The 18,572-nt window shown below is 32.1% G+C and overlaps 3 protein-coding genes across 3 annotated transcripts in view; 2 read left to right on the top strand and 1 right to left on the bottom strand.

Annotated features, from left to right (window-relative positions):
- The first annotated feature begins 2,921 nt into the window (after positions 1 to 2,921).
- LOC119833263 (TBC1 domain family member 5 homolog A-like) lies at positions 2,922 to 4,164 on the top strand. The gene is made up of 2 exons (XM_038357230.1): positions 2,922 to 3,450; positions 3,499 to 4,164. The coding sequence occupies exons 1-2, from the start codon at positions 3,018 to 3,020 to the stop codon at positions 4,077 to 4,079; spliced, it is 1,014 nt and encodes a 337-aa protein (XP_038213158.1). The 5' UTR covers positions 2,922 to 3,017; the 3' UTR covers positions 4,080 to 4,164.
- Positions 4,165 to 10,621: 6,457 nt separating this feature from the next.
- LOC119833201 (inosine-5'-monophosphate dehydrogenase) lies at positions 10,622 to 12,717 on the top strand. Its single transcript, XM_038357113.1, has one exon. The coding sequence runs from the start codon at positions 10,959 to 10,961 to the stop codon at positions 12,492 to 12,494; it is 1,536 nt and encodes a 511-aa protein (XP_038213041.1). The 5' UTR covers positions 10,622 to 10,958; the 3' UTR covers positions 12,495 to 12,717.
- A 1,116-nt stretch (positions 12,718 to 13,833) lies between these two features.
- LOC119833234 (rab proteins geranylgeranyltransferase component A 1) overlaps positions 13,834 to 18,572 on the bottom strand; it is a 20,273-nt gene continuing 15,534 nt past the window's right edge. The window contains exon 10 of the mRNA XM_038357160.1: positions 13,834 to 15,209. Within this exon, the coding sequence (XP_038213088.1) occupies positions 15,060 to 15,209 (150 nt within the window). The 3' untranslated portion in view covers positions 13,834 to 15,059. The remainder of the gene's footprint in view (positions 15,210 to 18,572) is intronic.

Raw genomic sequence — 18,572 nt, 5'->3', positions numbered from 1 at the left:
TTACTTAATAAACTATATTGTTTTAAACCTTTATATATTTATTTTCATATATTTCTTCTTCTTCGTATATACTATTGTGAATATATAGTTTTTTATCTATTATATTGTTTTACACGTGTTATAACATTATTCATAGTATTTAATCTTTCGTATAAAATTTATGCTCTGCCCTACTCCTCTCCTCTATCTAATTTCTCTCCGTACATCTGGTTGTCTGGAAGAAATCGCTATATAGCGATAAAACCGCCACTTGTTTAGATTGTAATTATTGTAAGTATTTGCAGTTATATTTTATATTTTTTAGAGCAATAAAGAATAAATAAATAAATAAATTTTTAGTACAGTTGAATGTCTGATTTAGTCTTTTACGAATTTGTGTTCAACATTAAATATAAGGTGAACGACTTTTAGAAGGCTATTTATTCTAATGAGTTTTATTTTTATAAGCAACCATCTGTTTTTCGATTATTCATTATTTAAGAAAAATGCATCGTATTATAACATAATACTATACTAGATATTTATAAGAACGCTATGTCAATGCCCAAACATGTGTCAGAGAATCCCAGATGATAAATGAACTGATGATTCGTGTGATAAAAGATAGTAAGTGTATTAACATATATTTATTATTTATTACTGTTAGAATTACGAAAATCCTGATTTCAGCTCTCTATTATTTAACCACTATATTAAGCTATGTCTATTATAATATTTTTTACCAACAATTAAAATAAATACAGGCACATGCATATAAATAATTAGAACGTCTAGAAAGTATGATGTTTTTAAGTTCTTTATGCACAAAAAGTTATATTTATCTATGTAACAAGGCATTTCGATAGCTCCGTAGCTACGATTACATTTACATTTTAAACAATTGACAATTACCTAACTGATTGCTTATTATGAAGTTTTATATTTATTTCACTTTTTATTACATCATCATAATATTGCCTGTACAGAGCGATTGACCATCAGTCTAATAATTATAATGTCAATTAAGTAATGATCAAAAGCATGAGATCATCGCTTATAAGATTCTTCGTACAATTACATTATTTTACGACGGAAATTAAGTACTGCGTTTGCAAATCATTAATTAAAAACATAAATTAATTGTCGTTCTTTAAGATTCCATATTTCATAACATTTTATCTACGTATAATGTATTAATAACAAGTTATATTAATTATATTATATTGGAAGTATATGTACATTAAGTTTTCATAATAGATATCATTTGAAAAAATATATAAAATATTCTTTGATTTTATGGCAATGATAGAACGTAACCTTTCTATCGAGTCACGATGAATTTTAATACGTAAGGTCTTCGATATTACTTTCGGATCTCTCTACAGAGTTCGTAAGTATCTTATGAATGATTTCCATATCTCCACGGCCCACACAAACAAAAAAATGACTACAAAGCTCTTAACAAAACATAAACAATACAAGGCATAATGTTTTACAATAATTAGACGGTGTATGTTTTAAAAAGTTAAGGATGCGCATACTTTCCAAGATAATAAATATCCTACTCATATTTGTTTTTTGTCCTTCGTTGCAACTTGCCCGGTAGAAATGGTCGTACAACCGAAAATTGCAATTTTTATTATGCATAGGTTTACATCATTTGTACATAATGGGATTAAGAAATACGTAAATAAACTAATTAAATAACAATAAAAGCAATTTTCAGTTTAACGACGTTTCGTTTTTTTTGTTAGGGAGGTACATACATACATAATGGCCAAATTTTACAGTCACGCTAATTAATACATTAACTAATTAGGAAACATTTTGCTTATATTTGTTATAACTTATAAGTGGGTTGCAAAGAACTTTTATCCCAGTTTAAAGAAAACTAGTGAAGTGATCTATAAGTACGTTCTTTTAAACGTTAGTGATGGCGAAAGTTTTTTACATTTTTATTTTCTTCACCATTTTTATAAATACTGTGCAATCTTCACAAACTATTGTGGTTTTACGTCGTGTGCCGGTTCAACAGAGATGTCATGAAAATAGAAATTATAACATGTTTAATAATGTAAGACTGAGAGTACCAATACCATCAATTATCAAATCGCATCCTGTAAGAAATCCCATACCGCGTCATGAAAACATTTTATTAATACCTCATTCGAATCGTTTTATAGAAAATACGGTCATGAGGCATGAGCATGCCCCTAATAAAAATGTCATGAGGTTGGTGCCAATGCAAAAACGAGTTAGACAACCTCCAACTTTCACGACATATTCTGGTCGGTCAACGAATCGCCCTCAATATGACAGCCTAGGTCAAGTTTCAAGTAAAACACTACCTAGTACTGCTTACACTAGTCTGTCAACGAATAGCCCCGAATATGACAGATTAGATAAAGTTTCAAGCCATGCCCTATCCAGTACTACTACATATTCTGGTTTGGCAACGAATCTACCTCGATATACCAGTCCAAGTCAAATTTCAAGCAATAGCCTACTCAGTACATATTCTGGTCTGTCAACGGATGCGCCTCAATACAGAAAAGTTTCAAGTAATCCACCCAGTTCTGATAACCCTGGACTTGGCAACATTGACATTACTGCAATGCCAAACGATTCACAGGCATCAACTGTAGAACCAGTTAGAAGCGATGACACCAACGACAAAGATTATGGCGAATATAAAATAGACATTCGCGGTGATTTAATATATTGATATATCATTTGCATATAAAACGTTTCTTTTAATTAAAATGACTACAAGGACAATCTGTAAAGATGTATCCATTTTTTTAAATACACAAATATTGATCTGATTGTTTATTAAATATAATTTGTTTTATTTATTTTCGAAGAGTGAGGTTGTGGTACCGTGCATTATCCTCTTCACTTTATTTAAGCAAAATTATGTTTATTAGAACAGGTTTATTCAAATACGAATCTGCTTGGACCGCGTCAGTCGACCGGGAGTCACTTTGCTTCGCATAACGTGTCGGTCTTTACATAAATAGTGCTTGAACATATTCACTATGAAAATTAAATCGACAATATTTATTTTTTTAATTGCTGTTTGGACTTGCAATTGCCATCTGCGGCTCCTTGGTGACATCTTGACAGGTGCTCATGATAGAATACATTCTGGAATTCAAAATGTGGCGGGTGCAGTATTAGGCCACGTTGGCGCGAATGGACAGAGACGACCCGGACCAGATTACCAGGGTGGTTATAGTTCAAACAGACCAGGAGATACAGTTGTAGTAGTCATAAAAGAAGAAGATAATAACAACAACTATAGACCAACCGAGAATCATTTTCAACGCCCCAACGGACCCCCATATAATCAGCATGGCCCATATAATAATAATAATAATAATCACTATGGCCCTCCAGATAATAATAATCCGCATGGCCCATATAACAATAATCCGCATGGCCCACATAACAATAATCAGCATGGCCCACATCATAAAAATCCGCATGGGCCACATAATAATAATCAGCATGGCCCACATAATCAAAATAATCAGTTTGGCCCACATCAAGAAAATAACCATTATGGGCAAAATAACCAAAGACCTAATTATAATACTCCAAATAACTTTATAAACAGACCACCTAATAGACCTAACTATGGAAATGACTATCCTAATTATCAAAATCAAGGAAATGGAAACTACAATAACTACCCAAATAATCAACAACAAGGTAATGACTATGGACAGAATAACAATGGATATCCTAACAATCAAAACAATAACTATAACCGCCCCAATTATAACAATGATAGACCCGATTTTACTGGAAACCCTAACCAACAAGTTGATTCAACGATTCCATTTGACAAAACAACTCATACCCCTGAGAATCCGTCAACGGAGTTTATTTCTAAGAAACCAGACTATCAGCCTAAAGAGGAAACGACAAAAAAACCAGTTGACAATGATGCACCCTTTTTCGTTCCCCTTAATCCTAATGAATACTCGTATGGTGGAAATAAAATCAACATAACAGACCCAAAAAGGGATACAAATAGCAACGCAGAACCCGAAGATGAAGATTTTAACATTGACATTAGAATTAAAGACGAGTAAACCATAAGTTTTATATTACATATGTAAGTATTCAAATAGCATTTGTATTTTGAACTCCAATAAATATATTTTTTATAACAACCAGTCGTGTTTAATGTGTTTTACAAATTAGCTCGATCGATGTAATTTTAGAGAATATTCTTATAAGAATGCAGATAGACCAATCAAAAATGACATTGTGCTATTTTTATAATTTCGGTGAATTACAATCGGAATATTTGTATGAAGTACTTTTAATAAGTGGAACTTAATCAAAGGAAAATTACTTACATAGTAAAATGTAATTAAAGCAATTAAACATAAAAATAAAAACCCATAGAATAAAAGCGTATGGTCTCGAATACAATTTTTAATTAAATATATTTGTAATAGCATTTACAAACAAAAGAATTACGCAGGTTATAAGTACTTGTTTGAATTAAATATGACGTGTAAGGTATTTTTTCCATCTTACGTCGGACATAAAAAGATGAGTAATCAAAATATCCAAGTAATGTCCGCAATCACTATTTACGTCAATATATAAATGATAATAATTGATACTCTATTTTATCCTTCTTAGACAAAAATCAAAATATCGATAACACGCTTATATTATTTCGGATAATTAATCTAATTAAAGCGGGATATTTATAGTAAGTATGACATTTACAAAACAGACAAACTGATGTATCTATATTGTGTTTTACGTACAAGGTCAATGTTTATGTATCTCGTAAGACTTCCTTTTTTATTGTACTGTTCACGAAGTAAATTATGAACGTTAGTTCTCGTGGCCTTAAGAGCAAAAAGTGTAAAACAAGTAAACCTAGCGTAACTACTTATTACGCGATTGACAGTCCCTCGATGTGCACATTTTGTTGCTTATTTTTAGAAGGCATTACTTAGTTCTTACCATGTACGACCTTTCCATCTACATATATACATAATATATGAGGCGTACAGGAAAATCAACGGTCATGTTGAATCTAGTTATTTTCCTGTGGTCACTGTCAGTGAATTATATTAATAGCCAGGATATCGTTGTCACTCAAGTTATAAGAACAGAAACATTGTACGTCCTACATCCGTCTCGAGATAGCGGTTCTGTGCTCCGAGACGATTCCGATCAGAACGTTTATTACCACACGGATAATCTCAACATATCCAATACTAAACATCCGATAATATCAAGTACCAAGTATAATCCAACACACGCAGGACATAACACGAATCATCACCGCTCTAATATAACGGAAGACAACTATAAAACAATGGCTTCAAAGAAAACTGATACGAAACAAGATAAAGCAAATGAAACCAGTTTCAAACTATCTACAAAGAAACCAATCGACGAAAGCGAGGGAAATGAAAAAAAGAAATCGACGATTCCTCCGCACCCGAATAATATAACTGATGATGACAACATCTCTTTCGAAGACAGATCAGCTTTCAGTGGTGATCAGTGCCCCACAGGATATACAAGAGTGAATGACAAATGTGTGAAAATTGATAAGTAATAAAATTTATTTATTTGTGAATGTAAGTCTATCGAATGAAAGCAATAAGTGGTAAAAAATAGATAACGTAGGTACCTATATTAAAAAGCAGGAAATACATGAATTGAAAAATTTTATAATTTTTTTCCTTTTTTGTAGCTTAAGACCAGACTCGCGGGCTTACAAAGGAATTAGGAATTACCTACGTAACGAGCCATAGCCTGGTTTTACCAGATTGAAACGATGTGTGATTAAAGTACCTTTATTTTACTTACTCGCTGCACGTGTCTGCGCGCATAAAGAAAAAGATAGACAACCCCCGTATCCCCTCATAGTTTCCGATAAGATTTTCGGAATAGAAATTATTCCATGTCCTTTCTCGGGTCTCTAATTATCTCTGTACCAAATTACATCCGAATTCGCGCAGTAGTTACTGAAGAAGTAGGTGCCTATAATAGTTGGTAAGCAGTTTGCTAGGTCTGGTATATTATACGTAGTTAGGCACTATCTTAACGTTTCAGTTAACCATATACTATTTATGTTTAATAAGCCAATTACGTACACGACAAACAGGATATCATATAATGGAACAATACAACAAATTAATAATTAATTGATTTATGAGAACTCTTGATTAAATTTCATCTTGTACTGCAGCTATCGCTACTAAAAATAATTATTTAATTTCTTTATTGATCACTACATAGTATAAAATAAAGTCGCTCTCCGTCATCTGTGTGTCTGTATGCAGAGATCTTTAAAATTACGCAAGAAATTTTGATGGTTTTTGTTTCATAGATAGAATTAATTATCAAAAGGAAGATATATGTGTATTTTTCGTGTGTTATTGCACCCGTGCGAAGCCAGGGCTCACTCATTCTTATGCAGAGTATAAGATAATATAATACTAGTTTAAAATAGAAACTTATACTTACTTATGTAAGAAAAATTATTTAGTCCTGGCGATCCTAAAGGAATCGGTTACATACAAACATACAAGCATATTTAACATACAGGTGAAGCTAATGAAAGCCTGTTAAAGAGACAGATTAATCTCAAGACCGGGATTAAATTCGAACCTAAACATAATATAATGCCTAAATAAGAGCATGTATTTATCTCTCTAAGTTCAAATATTAAAATACGTTTTGCTAGCACTGTGTTCGAGGAAAATTTTGCTTTTATCATCTGTGTCCAAAAAGATTCCCAAAAACAAAACGATGCTCGGTTATTCATTCTAAGTACAAAATTAGTACAAAGTCAAATTCAACACAAAACCTTTTTACTGGTTTCAACAAACACTTGTTTATCATTCATTTCAAGTACTTACAGGCCTGCCACAGCAACGCAACACGGTTATTAGGTTTTCGAATGCAAAATAAAAAAAAATACCAAATAAATTACCAATTAGTTACTATTTTTTACGACTTTAGACGTTTATATTTTGTAAATTATTCATTTTAGCAAACTCAAGGTCATTAGAAACCTCTATTTATTTTAGGCTATAATATGATTTCATTTACGTATTGCATATTCCGATTATTGGTCTATCACCATATAAAATTTTGATATAATTTGCGCAATGTTTTTTAGGTGCTTGTCGCATAATATACAAATACAAAAAAAAAATTCTAAACGTTGTTTTGGGGTCTATGAAACTTCCATATGGAATATGTATATGTATATGTATATAATAACTGTTTTTAAAAAATATTTAATGTACAGAAATGTTTCGGTTACTGTTTTATTACATTTGTATGATATAGATATTTAACGCTCTTGATAGTCTTGCTATAATACCGTATGACAAAAAAGTAAAGGAGTTTTCTAGCTAAGCATATGTTATTAACGTAGTAAGTTATTTAGTAATCTTCGATACCTATTGTTTGCTTATTATATGTAGCTACTACTTACATGGTAATACATATTTTTTATTTATTTGTATTTAATAGTAGCCATTATAAATTCTTATAGATGGGTACATTAGCTTACATTCCATGATATCCTCACAGCATATTAAACATATTTTGCAACGTGTTTTATATAAAGATAAGAAATAAATAAGTAACTAAGTACTTGTACGAAGATCTAGTTGCATCATTGTTATATCGCTGGTACACAGTCAATAAAAGTTGTACGTATCCATACTTTTGATCCCTACTAATATCATAATTAATGAGAACGTAAGTTTGTTACGTTTTTACACCAAAACTGCTCAGCCGAATTGGATACTATTGGAATGCGATAGTTTTAATCCCATATATTTAACGGGGAGTTATGCGATAAAACCTCGCGACTATCTTTTCTTTTGACTACTCGAGCGAAACCGCGTGTGTAAAGTCAGCAATGAAGTGATAACTGACGATGAAGATTTGATTGATTGCTTGTAATGATTTCTAATTTTACTCAAAAACTACTGAACGATTTTCAAAACTATTTCACCAATACAATGCTACCTTCTTGAGAGACGTACTTAGACTGTATTTTATTTTATTTTTATCTGGGGTCAAACCCGGATGCAGCCGGGACGAACATTGAAACTTGCATTGAAATTTGAAAATTATTTTTAATAACCAATATTAATTAATTATCATGTAAATTGTTAATCAACGATGCAAGTCAGTCATGCGGTATGAGAGAGAAAACGAAGGAAAATTTATTGAATTGTAAGTAGCGGAGTTATAAATAAAACGCATTTATGAGACTAAATGCTTTACCAGGTAAGTACTTTCCTCAAATGGTTTTGATACACATTAAATTAAAAAAAAATAATATATATTAATATAAATGTAAGAACAAAAGTAACATACAAACAAAGTTTATGAAATAAATGAAATTACTAAGTGTAGGTACCATATAAAAAATAAAAAGCACAGAATAAATCCAGTACAATATCATTAGGAAAATTAATTAGGCTAATGCTAGAAGAATCAATGAACTTCTAAAATCCACAAACGATTTTCCAAAAAAGAGAAGCAAACATCCATATTCTATAAATTCTCAAAAGCTTATGTATTTATACCAACTGTCAGTAGGAAGGATGTTTCTCTTAATTCTAAAGTTATTATTGCACTTATTTCAAGCTTTCGGCGTTAAATCTATAAAACGAATCTTAACTGTATTACGGACATTACCCAAAGGATTGGATACTACTAAGTGAACTAGCGTAAACCTGTTTACTCCTTTAATTTTTTTTTTTTTTTTGTAATAATGCTTGCTCGCAGCACAGTTGCTCGTTATTAAAAAAAATGGGGTTCACCTGATGGTTAGCGATCACCACCGCCTATGAGATATTTTTAAAGAATAGGATAAATTTGATCACGAGGTGGGATTCGCACCCGCGTCTCGTTCAATTCTATAATTTCAATGCTATAAAATAAAAAAATCAACCGGCTATGAACATTAATAGGGGAAGGGTCGTGCAAATGCGTCGCTCAGTTTTAAGGGGTAGAGAATTGACGACGGGAAGAAAGCTATCGACTGAGAAGGGTGAGGAAAAAGATAAAGAAGGACGAAAAACAGTAGCATATAGTTACACGACGATAGATTATACATACGACGACCTCCTGTGAATTGTGAATTCATACCGAAGCGTGCTCGACACCCATACTCAAAGTATTACCCGTGACATTAAAACGACGTAGGATTTTTACTTTTTACGCAACTATAAACAATACAATTAATTCTTCAATCGAACTCATGAATAATAAATTATCGTGCACACACAAAATGTATACATATTGTCTCATATATCACATTTTTTATGTACTAATGTCCGTACTCGGTATAGTTGGAAAGTGTTTGCGTGATGCCACTGTAAGCCGTTTACACGCATTTACGTCTATTTAATTTGCAATTAGGAGTAATTAAGAAGTAAGGAAGTAAAAATAAATACTACGAACTTGTTAATAAACTATTGTTTGTTTTATGTTCTTGAGCCATGAAATTAAAATTCATTCTCCTTGGTATATAGTAGAAGCAAAATATGCAGGAGAGAACAAACTACATGTTATAATTTATTGGATCACTCACTCTGCTTTTGAAAAAGTATTCCTGAAAGTATAGCGCACCCGGCTATCCAGTATTTAACCGTAATTTCAAGAGTGTATGTAGAGATTTTTTAAACAGAGAAGTTAATGAAATTTCATGTTTTTTTTTCCTATGTTTAATATAACATGGTTTAATAAGAAATTTAAACCGTATATACAGGTAAAATAAATGATTATAAACTATACTTTTAAAACAACATTTAAATATTATTTTAAGACAATAGTTTAAGATAGATAAGTTGTTCAAAGTTGCCACCATCACATCTAATATATGCTTTGGCCCTTTTAATGAATGACCGTTTCATGCTGCTTGCTTACTAGGTCTTATAAAATACAATAGACTAACTAAATAAATTGGTCCAGTTCATAAAGAATTTTTACTTAAATATACAGTTGACGAGATAATATCATCATCATCATCAACCCATATATGTTCCCACTGCTGGGACACAGACCTCCTATGAGGGTTCAGGCCATAATCCACCACGCTGGCCAAGTGCAGGTTGGCAGATGTCACATGTCGTCGAACTTTTTAATTCTTGGACATGCCGGTTTCCTCACCATGTTTTCCTTCACCTTTTAAGCGAGAAGCTTTTGACGAGAAATACGCATAAAAATTAAGTCATCTAAAAAATTCGTTAAGTAAAAATAAAATGGTAGTCCACGCGAGCGAAGCCGCGAATGGAAATAATCATGTAAAATGTTTAAAAAATATTTTTTAATTATTTATAAGTGAATAGTTATTTCAAAAAAAAAACAAAGAATTAAACCAGTGAAAGCTTAAAACACAGTTGCATGTTCAAACTTAGTAACAATTTGGCATTACAATCAAGCATTACAACTATCATGAAAAAACTACCAAATTGTATCTATTATATTAAAAAACGTGAACCCCCCAAAATTTTAAGATATTAGGGATTTCATAAATATGAAACTAGTAACCCCAAAAGTAAGCTGCCAGCACTGATAGCAAACAATGATATGTCAAATGACATCTGGAAATTGGCATTCCATTACCGGTTGACATTTGTAGTTTCTCTGTCATGCAGGGAAGCCGCAAACCAAGTTTAACACATGGTAAAACGTGTTTTACAAAAAATATTTAATTTTTTAAATAATTACGAATCCTAAAAGTTGGTGAAAATCTGTCTCTAAAAATATAAAAATATCTATCATACGCATTCCACATAGGGTTTCGTAAAATTTACCCGGACCACGTGTACGGATGGAATAAGTGATTTTCAATAAAATTTTCCACCAATAACTTAAAAAAAGAAGTTTCAAAAGACGAATTAAGGGTTAGAGTACATCAAGCGTACATAGCGAAGCCGATACACGTGGGAAAAGTGAAAATGGCACACGCTGAAGGCGACCTTCGTGATGGGTTATCGGCACGAGAAATCTTCGCAAACAGCGAGGGACTCACTTACAACGATTTCCTGTTACTTCCTGGATACATTGATTTTACGGCTGAAGAAGTAGACTTGACATCGCCCCTTACGAAAAAGATTAATCTGAAAGCTCCATTGGTATCGACCCCCATGGATACGGTGACTGAAGCCGACATGGCCATAGCAATGGCTTTATGCGGTGGAATCGGTATCATTCATCACAACTGCACGCCGGATTATCAAGCTAACGAAGTCCATAAAGTGAAAAAATATAAACATGGTTTCATAAGAGATCCAGTTTGTATGGGCCCCGAAAATACTGTTGCCGATGTAATAGAAGCCAAAAAGAAAAATGGCTTTACAGGTTACCCTATAACGGAGAATGGAAAGTTAGGAGGCCGACTGATTGGTATTGTTACTTCGCGGGATATTGACTTCAGGGAAGGTGACCCACAACTGAGCCTTAAAGAGGTTATGACACCAATTGATGAAATGATCACAGCTCAATCTGGTGTAACTCTCCAAGATGCCAATTATATTCTTGAAAAGAGCAAGAAAGGAAAACTGCCAATAATTAATGGAGCTGGTGAGCTTGTAGCTTTGATAGCTCGCACAGACTTGAAGAAAGCTCGTAGCTATCCCAATGCTTCTAAAGATTCTAATAAGCAGTTACTAGTTGGAGCTGCAATCGGAACTAGAGAATCTGACCGTGAGCGCCTGAAACTTCTTGTCAGCAATGGTGTAGATGTCATAGTGCTTGATTCCTCACAGGGTAATTCCGTTTACCAGATTGAAATGATCAAATTCATCAAAAACACTTACCCTGATATACAAGTCATTGGTGGTAATGTGGTAACCAGAATGCAGGCGAAGAATCTCATTGAAGCAGGAGTGGATGCTCTTAGAGTTGGTATGGGAAGTGGTTCTATTTGCATCACTCAGGAGGTTATGGCTTGTGGATGCCCTCAAGCCACGGCTGTTTACCAAGTCTCATCGTATGCCCGCCAATTTAATGTTCCAGTTATTGCAGATGGAGGCATTCAATCTGTAGGTCATATTGTAAAGTCTCTAGCTTTAGGAGCTTCTACAGTCATGATGGGTTCGCTGCTAGCTGGTACATCTGAAGCCCCAGGTGAATACTTCTTCTCTGACGGTGTCAGGCTTAAGAAGTACAGGGGTATGGGAAGTCTGGAAGCCATGGAAAACAAGGATGGTAAAGGTTCTGCTATGAGCCGTTACTTCCATAAAGAGTCAGATAAGCACAGGGTTGCCCAAGGGGTGAGCGGCAGTATTGTAGACAAAGGCTCAGTGCTAAGATTCCTGCCATATTTGCAAACCGGAATGCAACATAGCTGCCAAGATTTGGGCGCGAAATCCGTCTCTAAACTACGTGATATGAGTTACTCTGGAGATTTGAGATTCATGAAGAGAACTTATTCTGCGCAATTGGAGGGCAATGTGCATGGTTTGTTTTCTTATGAAAAAAGATTATTTTAAATAGTCTTATATTATCCTGCTTTAAACATTTCTTAAGATTGTGATATCAATATATTTGTGCATTTCAGAAAGATATATTGTGTATGAAATAAGCAAAATATTCATAATAAGAGCATAATTATTGTTTTCTAGTATTTGTATATTGAGAAAATTTAAAATGAGTTGTTGACTGGTATATTTTTTGCTAAACAGAAGTATTTCATATTATTGTAAATTTTTAAACGAATATCACAATGTTCTTATATGTTATTAATTTTCTTAATAAAGTATGAACTTTAACTTTGGACTTGATTTTTATTTATTTTCAAAACAAGATATACTGTTTTACAGAAAATTTATCACATAGATTTTAAAAACCTTTTAAATAAAATTCAGAAATCCGATGGTTAATTTGCACTAGAATTTTAATATTTTTAACACCATTACATTGACCTCGCATGAGGTATTATTTGTACCTAATCAATGATGAACACAAATTAATTTATATTTCCTAATAATTGCCGAAAACAAATAAAACCAAGTCTGCATGTGACCTAACAATTATAGAAAAATCAGGTTATTCATAACGAATTCTATTCTACATGATTACTGGTATAAATTTAAATATATTTTTTTATATTTATAAATTTGCCCTAATTGGATATAAGAAATCCCATTACTTAATTTATTGAATGGCTTCGTGACCTGCCCTACATCCCTAATACCTTAAGTGTATATGCGTGCATTATATATAAAAATCGCTTTGACCCTAACATTCTAAAAATAAATTGTATATTACCCAACATCCATCCCATTATGTTTATATGAAAGTTTGTATTCGTTTCTTATTCAAGCAAATACTATGCACGATTACTATTGATACTATGAACCCAAAAAACTTGTTCACAAAATGTTAACCAACGGAATTATGCAGAAAGCACGCTCTGTTTATTTTTGTAAATACTTGACAATTCCAATGCGTAGTCTGCTTGTTTTCTCCTAAGTACGCTTAAGGCAAACGATTTCAACTACTTATAAATCTACTCGTCTTTACGTCATGTTATATGTAATAGAAAGAATTATAAATTATTAATTGACGCGGCAAACGCTGTTCTGCTTTACTCTTATCATTTAGGGGTATGACAAATAGATGTTAGCCAATTCTCAGGCCTATACGCTCATAAAATTTCATGATAATCGGTCCAGCCGTTTCGGAGGAGTATGATAACTAATATATGACACGAGAATTTTATATACCTTTATAGAGAAGAAATTATGGTATAGGACTATTAGAATTAAAAGAAAAATTGGCTATAGTCGATTCTCTATGACTATTTAGGGGGGAATAAGAAAACACAAATTATTTCTAATAATCACATTTTAATGGAATTATAATATGCACAAGCTGCAATTGCACGATCATGCATTTAATACAATAAATATCGAGTGCTAAATAACTTAAAAATACAAAAAATATTAAATGTGCTACAAACTATGTTTTAAGACTGGTGCGTCCACTTTTCTTACATTAATTATAATTGCACGCATGTTAGCCTTCGAATTCAGTCTACATCCGATAAATACTGATTAATGAACTTCGTCAAATCCTTTGGGGTTATGCGCGATGGATTAGTAAAAAATATAGTAATTTAAAAATAAATGTGAATGGGAAAAAAAAGATACAATTAATGAACCGCAGGATTTAGGCCTATAATTGATTTATTTAAAAAAAAAACGGCGTGATTATGGAGCAGATCATCGCATTCGATTTTATACATAACACAAGCTATAGAGAGCTCATTTTATAATATTAAATAATAAATATCATAGAACTTTAACTCATTAACCTAATAGACGAAAATATTCAAAACAGCTAAAGTTTATCTTGCTTATGACATATCAAGACAACCTAGCGATAATAATTAAACAATACAAAAAATCGTCACTATCTCCCGGTCAAGTGTACTAATGATATATAAACTAGTTTTGTCAGCCGATAAAACGAATGTATACTTACATATTATATAAAACAATAGTCTATAATGAGCACATTTCTTTAAAAAAAAAGCTTGCTAGGTAACCGTAACACAGTAGAAAACATTTCCGCAAAACATTTAACTTCCACATTCCACACGCACCAGTCGGAATGCACAAAGTCAAGCGACCAAAGCGTATTTAAATGTTGCTAGAGATTACCCTAGGTACAAAAGATGCACTTTCTCGCGTGTTCACATATTTTATAACTTAATTTTTGTTTTTTTTCTAGATTTTTCATGAGTATTAACGCTACAAAACTATAGTGCTAATGAATGTCTATGGTAAAAAGCTATAGAGTATAATATATTATGAGAATTAATTACCGAAAATTGTCTACATTCCATTATTTTTCTAATTTATAAATTGACTGCTTATTCTAAATTTAAAATGCTGGCTGAATATTAATGATTTAAACCTACTCAAAACCGGTTCTATTCGATGATTAAAAATTGTAATTCGTATGTCAAGTTCTTAATTCGAAACTACAACTATTTTGTAACACGCAAGAATGTGCCCTGTATTAAAAATCAATAGATTCGCGTTTTGCGATTACTCCTTTTCCTCTTCGGCTGGTTCTTCGAGCTCCCGCTGGAAGTCGGGTCCGGGAGTGGAGTCGTCTTCGAATATGATTTCCTCGGGGTCGGGAGCGCGTGGCAAGAACTCCTCTCCCGGGCAGATCTTCTTGAAAACTTGCTCAGCCTGAATTGGTAGAAAAAGTTGCTAAGGTTAATAGGTTTACATATAAAAATAAAACATTAAGTGTTTTGATATAATATATAATAAACAGTATTACTAATAAACACATTTTTATTACCAATCAGCATATAATAATGATAAATTAATTATAATATGGCCTAAAATAAATGCCATTGATTTTATGATATGACATATGGCGGATTGTAATATGAAAACAAAACTTTGAAGTGTTTAAAATAATCCAAAATTAGTTTTAGAAGTTAAGTTACGTAATAATTGAACAAAAAAAAATCAGAGATAAAATCTTTATAAACATTTATATCACTGTAGGGTCAAGTGATTTTCTGTAGTTAGTGCGAAGTCAAAGGAAATAATCAGTAGTATTATAAATTGCGTGTAAAATTGTACGGTTCCGTAATATTACTGAAATCGAAATTTTTCGTCCGCTTGATTGAAGTTTTTTTGGTATATTTACATACTTACCTCATTTTAATTTAAACTACAACAATACCAGTTTGTTTGACAAAAACATGTCTCATAAAAAGTTAAATATTTATGAGATACCCTTTTATATCGTCAAATCACTTGCTAAGTCCATTTTATACAATTTTATTCCATATACTACATATATAATCGTCAATCATAATAATACAAAATTGTGGATTTGTAAGTGGTTGCGGACGATTAAATTGTTTAACCCTAAATATAAATATGAACGTTAACTAGATAATAGCAAAGTACAATGTTAAAGGTTGAATTTAGTATAGTAAAGTTATTTCTCACCTAATACATGTCACAATAAAAGAAAATATGATGAAATAATGAACTTTATCTCATTTTAAGCCCTGTAGTTTATCGAAACTGGTGATTTTTTATACATTTTTGCATTATATTAGTCTGATTATAAACATATAATTCAAATTGAAACTTATCTACCTTTGTTGGATTTGTCTCTTCTTAGATGTGTATAATTACCGTTTCAAAATAAAAAATACAATAAAAAACATTACCCGGGCAAAACCGGGGTGAGCAGCAGCTAATTAAAAAAAATCTGAATTGTTTTATTTATTTATTTTATTTGTTTATAGGTTAACAATATTTCAACATCTTTTCATATACTAAGAATTCAAATTAAAATTTTCAATTAAAGAAAAATAACCTAGATTTATAAGGCTAGACTAAATAAAAAGATATTTATAAACACAAATATCAGCGAATATTTTTAATTTTTTTATAAAACTAGCTTTTGCCCGCTGCTTCGCACGCGTTTAATTCTGAGTAAACCCCCTTCCCCCCCTTTTTATGTCATTATACAATATATAAACTTTCTTGAATCACTCTACCTATCAAAAAAACCTTATCAAAATCTGTTGCGTTATTTTGAAGATCTAAGCGTACAAACACACAGACGGCGGAAAGCGACTTTGATTTATACTATGTAGTGATTATTATCGAAATGTAACATTACATTCAACTCTAGGTGTTAACCCCGTAATTGATATCTTAGCCACGAGCAAGACCTCAACTCTTATATTACATGACTTTTAACGCAATAAAATATTATATTATATTAGTTAATATATAGATGATGATAATCCATGGAATTTCGTCGCCAAATATGATATATATTAGATATCTTGTAGAAGAAGAAGTGTAATTGAATAAATGGTTTAGTTTGACTTTTAACTATGGTGATTCATTATGATATAAAATATCAGATGCTAAAAACACGACTTTTTTTAAATGTTGTTATTTCATCAATATGTACAGATTAATTGTAAATTTGACATGAAATATGTCTAAGCTAATAAACTCAATATGAGTTTGTTTGTTTGAACCGCCATATTTCAGGAACTCTGTCGGGTTTGAAATATATTACAAAACTGATAAAAACCAAACAAAGAGAACGCTGAAACATTGTAATTATCGTAATATTTTAAACGCGACACGATAATGTAAATTGCGTGCACTACATAACCGATTCATTTCTGAATAGTGTCATAAAAGCCCAACAAACTCATGTAAAGAGCGTTATCTCATAGTTCACTGCCTCCGTTTGACATACATTGCAAAAATACTTAAAACAACTTTGTAAACACATCATAAACATAATGTTATAAATAATTAATTACAATAATGTTTTCTCTCGGTGCAATCAACTTATTTTATCGTTGGACAGATGACATATATTATATTTGAATGTACTATTTTTTGTCATACCATTTTTATATTAAACTAGCTGCGCCCCGCGGATTCACCCGCGTAAGTCCGTGTCCCGTAGGGATATCGGGAAAAAAAGTTGTCTATATGTTATTCCAGTTGTCCAGCTATCGAAGTAGCAAATTTCATTGCAATCGGATCAGTAGTTTGTGCGTGAAAGAGCAACAAACACACACACAACCTTACAAACTTTCGCATTTATAATATCAGTAGGAAGTAGGATAATAGGATTTATGTGTGTATGTGTTACAAGTAAAACAAGTTTTCAATTAGAACGCGGTTTTCCCTTGTTAGAGCTCGAGAACTGGTTATATTTAAATGCCTTTGTTACAACTAGGGAGTACGCGTTAAAAACTAGAATGAATTATCAGTGGGGGTGTCCCTTAGGCACATAAGACCGAAAGAGTAGAAGAAATTCGATTACTGTGGCAGGATCACGGGTGGCTAAGAAGGTTAGGCGTTGCTGCAGTATGGCAAAAAGACGCGGGTTCGAATCCCGCCTCGTGGTCAAATTTTGATGATGATTATCATGATTCATGCTTTTATCTATTCTTTTAAAACTCCTAATTGAGAAATTATTATTAAAATTATTTTGTGTTTATATTGCTTTGTTTGAATGGAAAACAAAGTCGCAAGTCTATTATTATGGAGATTTGCTTCGCTCATCACTAGCATAATAACAATATTATTATCATAACATAGCTGTGCCCGGCGCGCGTTGCTGCGCCAACGACTTAAATATATCTAAGAAGCCACCTGGTGGCGAGTAGCATCAGTGAGATCATATTATACAAACCTTCTCCGTGGAAGAAAAAAAATATATATATACCAATTTTCATAATAATAGGTCCAGTACTTTATGAGTTCATCGATGATTATATACAGACAAACATTCGTTTCATATACATGGATAGATCTAGCCCAATGCTGCATTTGTTTTATAATTCTGGTTTCTTAAGGATCTCAACCTGAGTTATAGTAATGTAACTAGTAAGAATCGTTATGTTGTCGGTGAGTATAAGTTTATTATTTGATCAAGTGTTGTTCAAGTGAATGTTTATATTGTATTAATATAGTCCAAGAAAATGGGTAGGGTAAATGCGAATTTGAGATTAAAACTTGAATTTTTGATATAATTTACTTTGA

The sequence above is a fragment of the Zerene cesonia genome, chromosome 17 (genome assembly GCF_012273895.1).
Source record: "Zerene cesonia ecotype Mississippi chromosome 17, Zerene_cesonia_1.1, whole genome shotgun sequence".
Taxonomy (NCBI): Eukaryota; Metazoa; Arthropoda; class Insecta; order Lepidoptera; family Pieridae; genus Zerene; species Zerene cesonia.
The sequence above is the reverse complement of the archived record's forward strand: the minus strand, read 5'-3'. Positions and strand labels throughout refer to the sequence as shown.

Bases quoted from the DNA above. Each gene is read 5' to 3' on its own strand.
- LOC119833263 (XM_038357230.1), top strand. From the start codon at position 3,018: ATGAAAATTAAATCGACAATATTTATTTTTTTAATTGCTGTTTGGACT. The intron at 3,451-3,498 runs ATCATAAAAATC...AGCATGGCCCAC, and splicing joins CAATAATCAGCATGGCCCAC to ATAATCAAAATAATCAGTTT.
- LOC119833201 (XM_038357113.1), top strand. From the start codon at position 10,959: ATGGCACACGCTGAAGGCGACCTTCGTGATGGGTTATCGGCACGAGAA.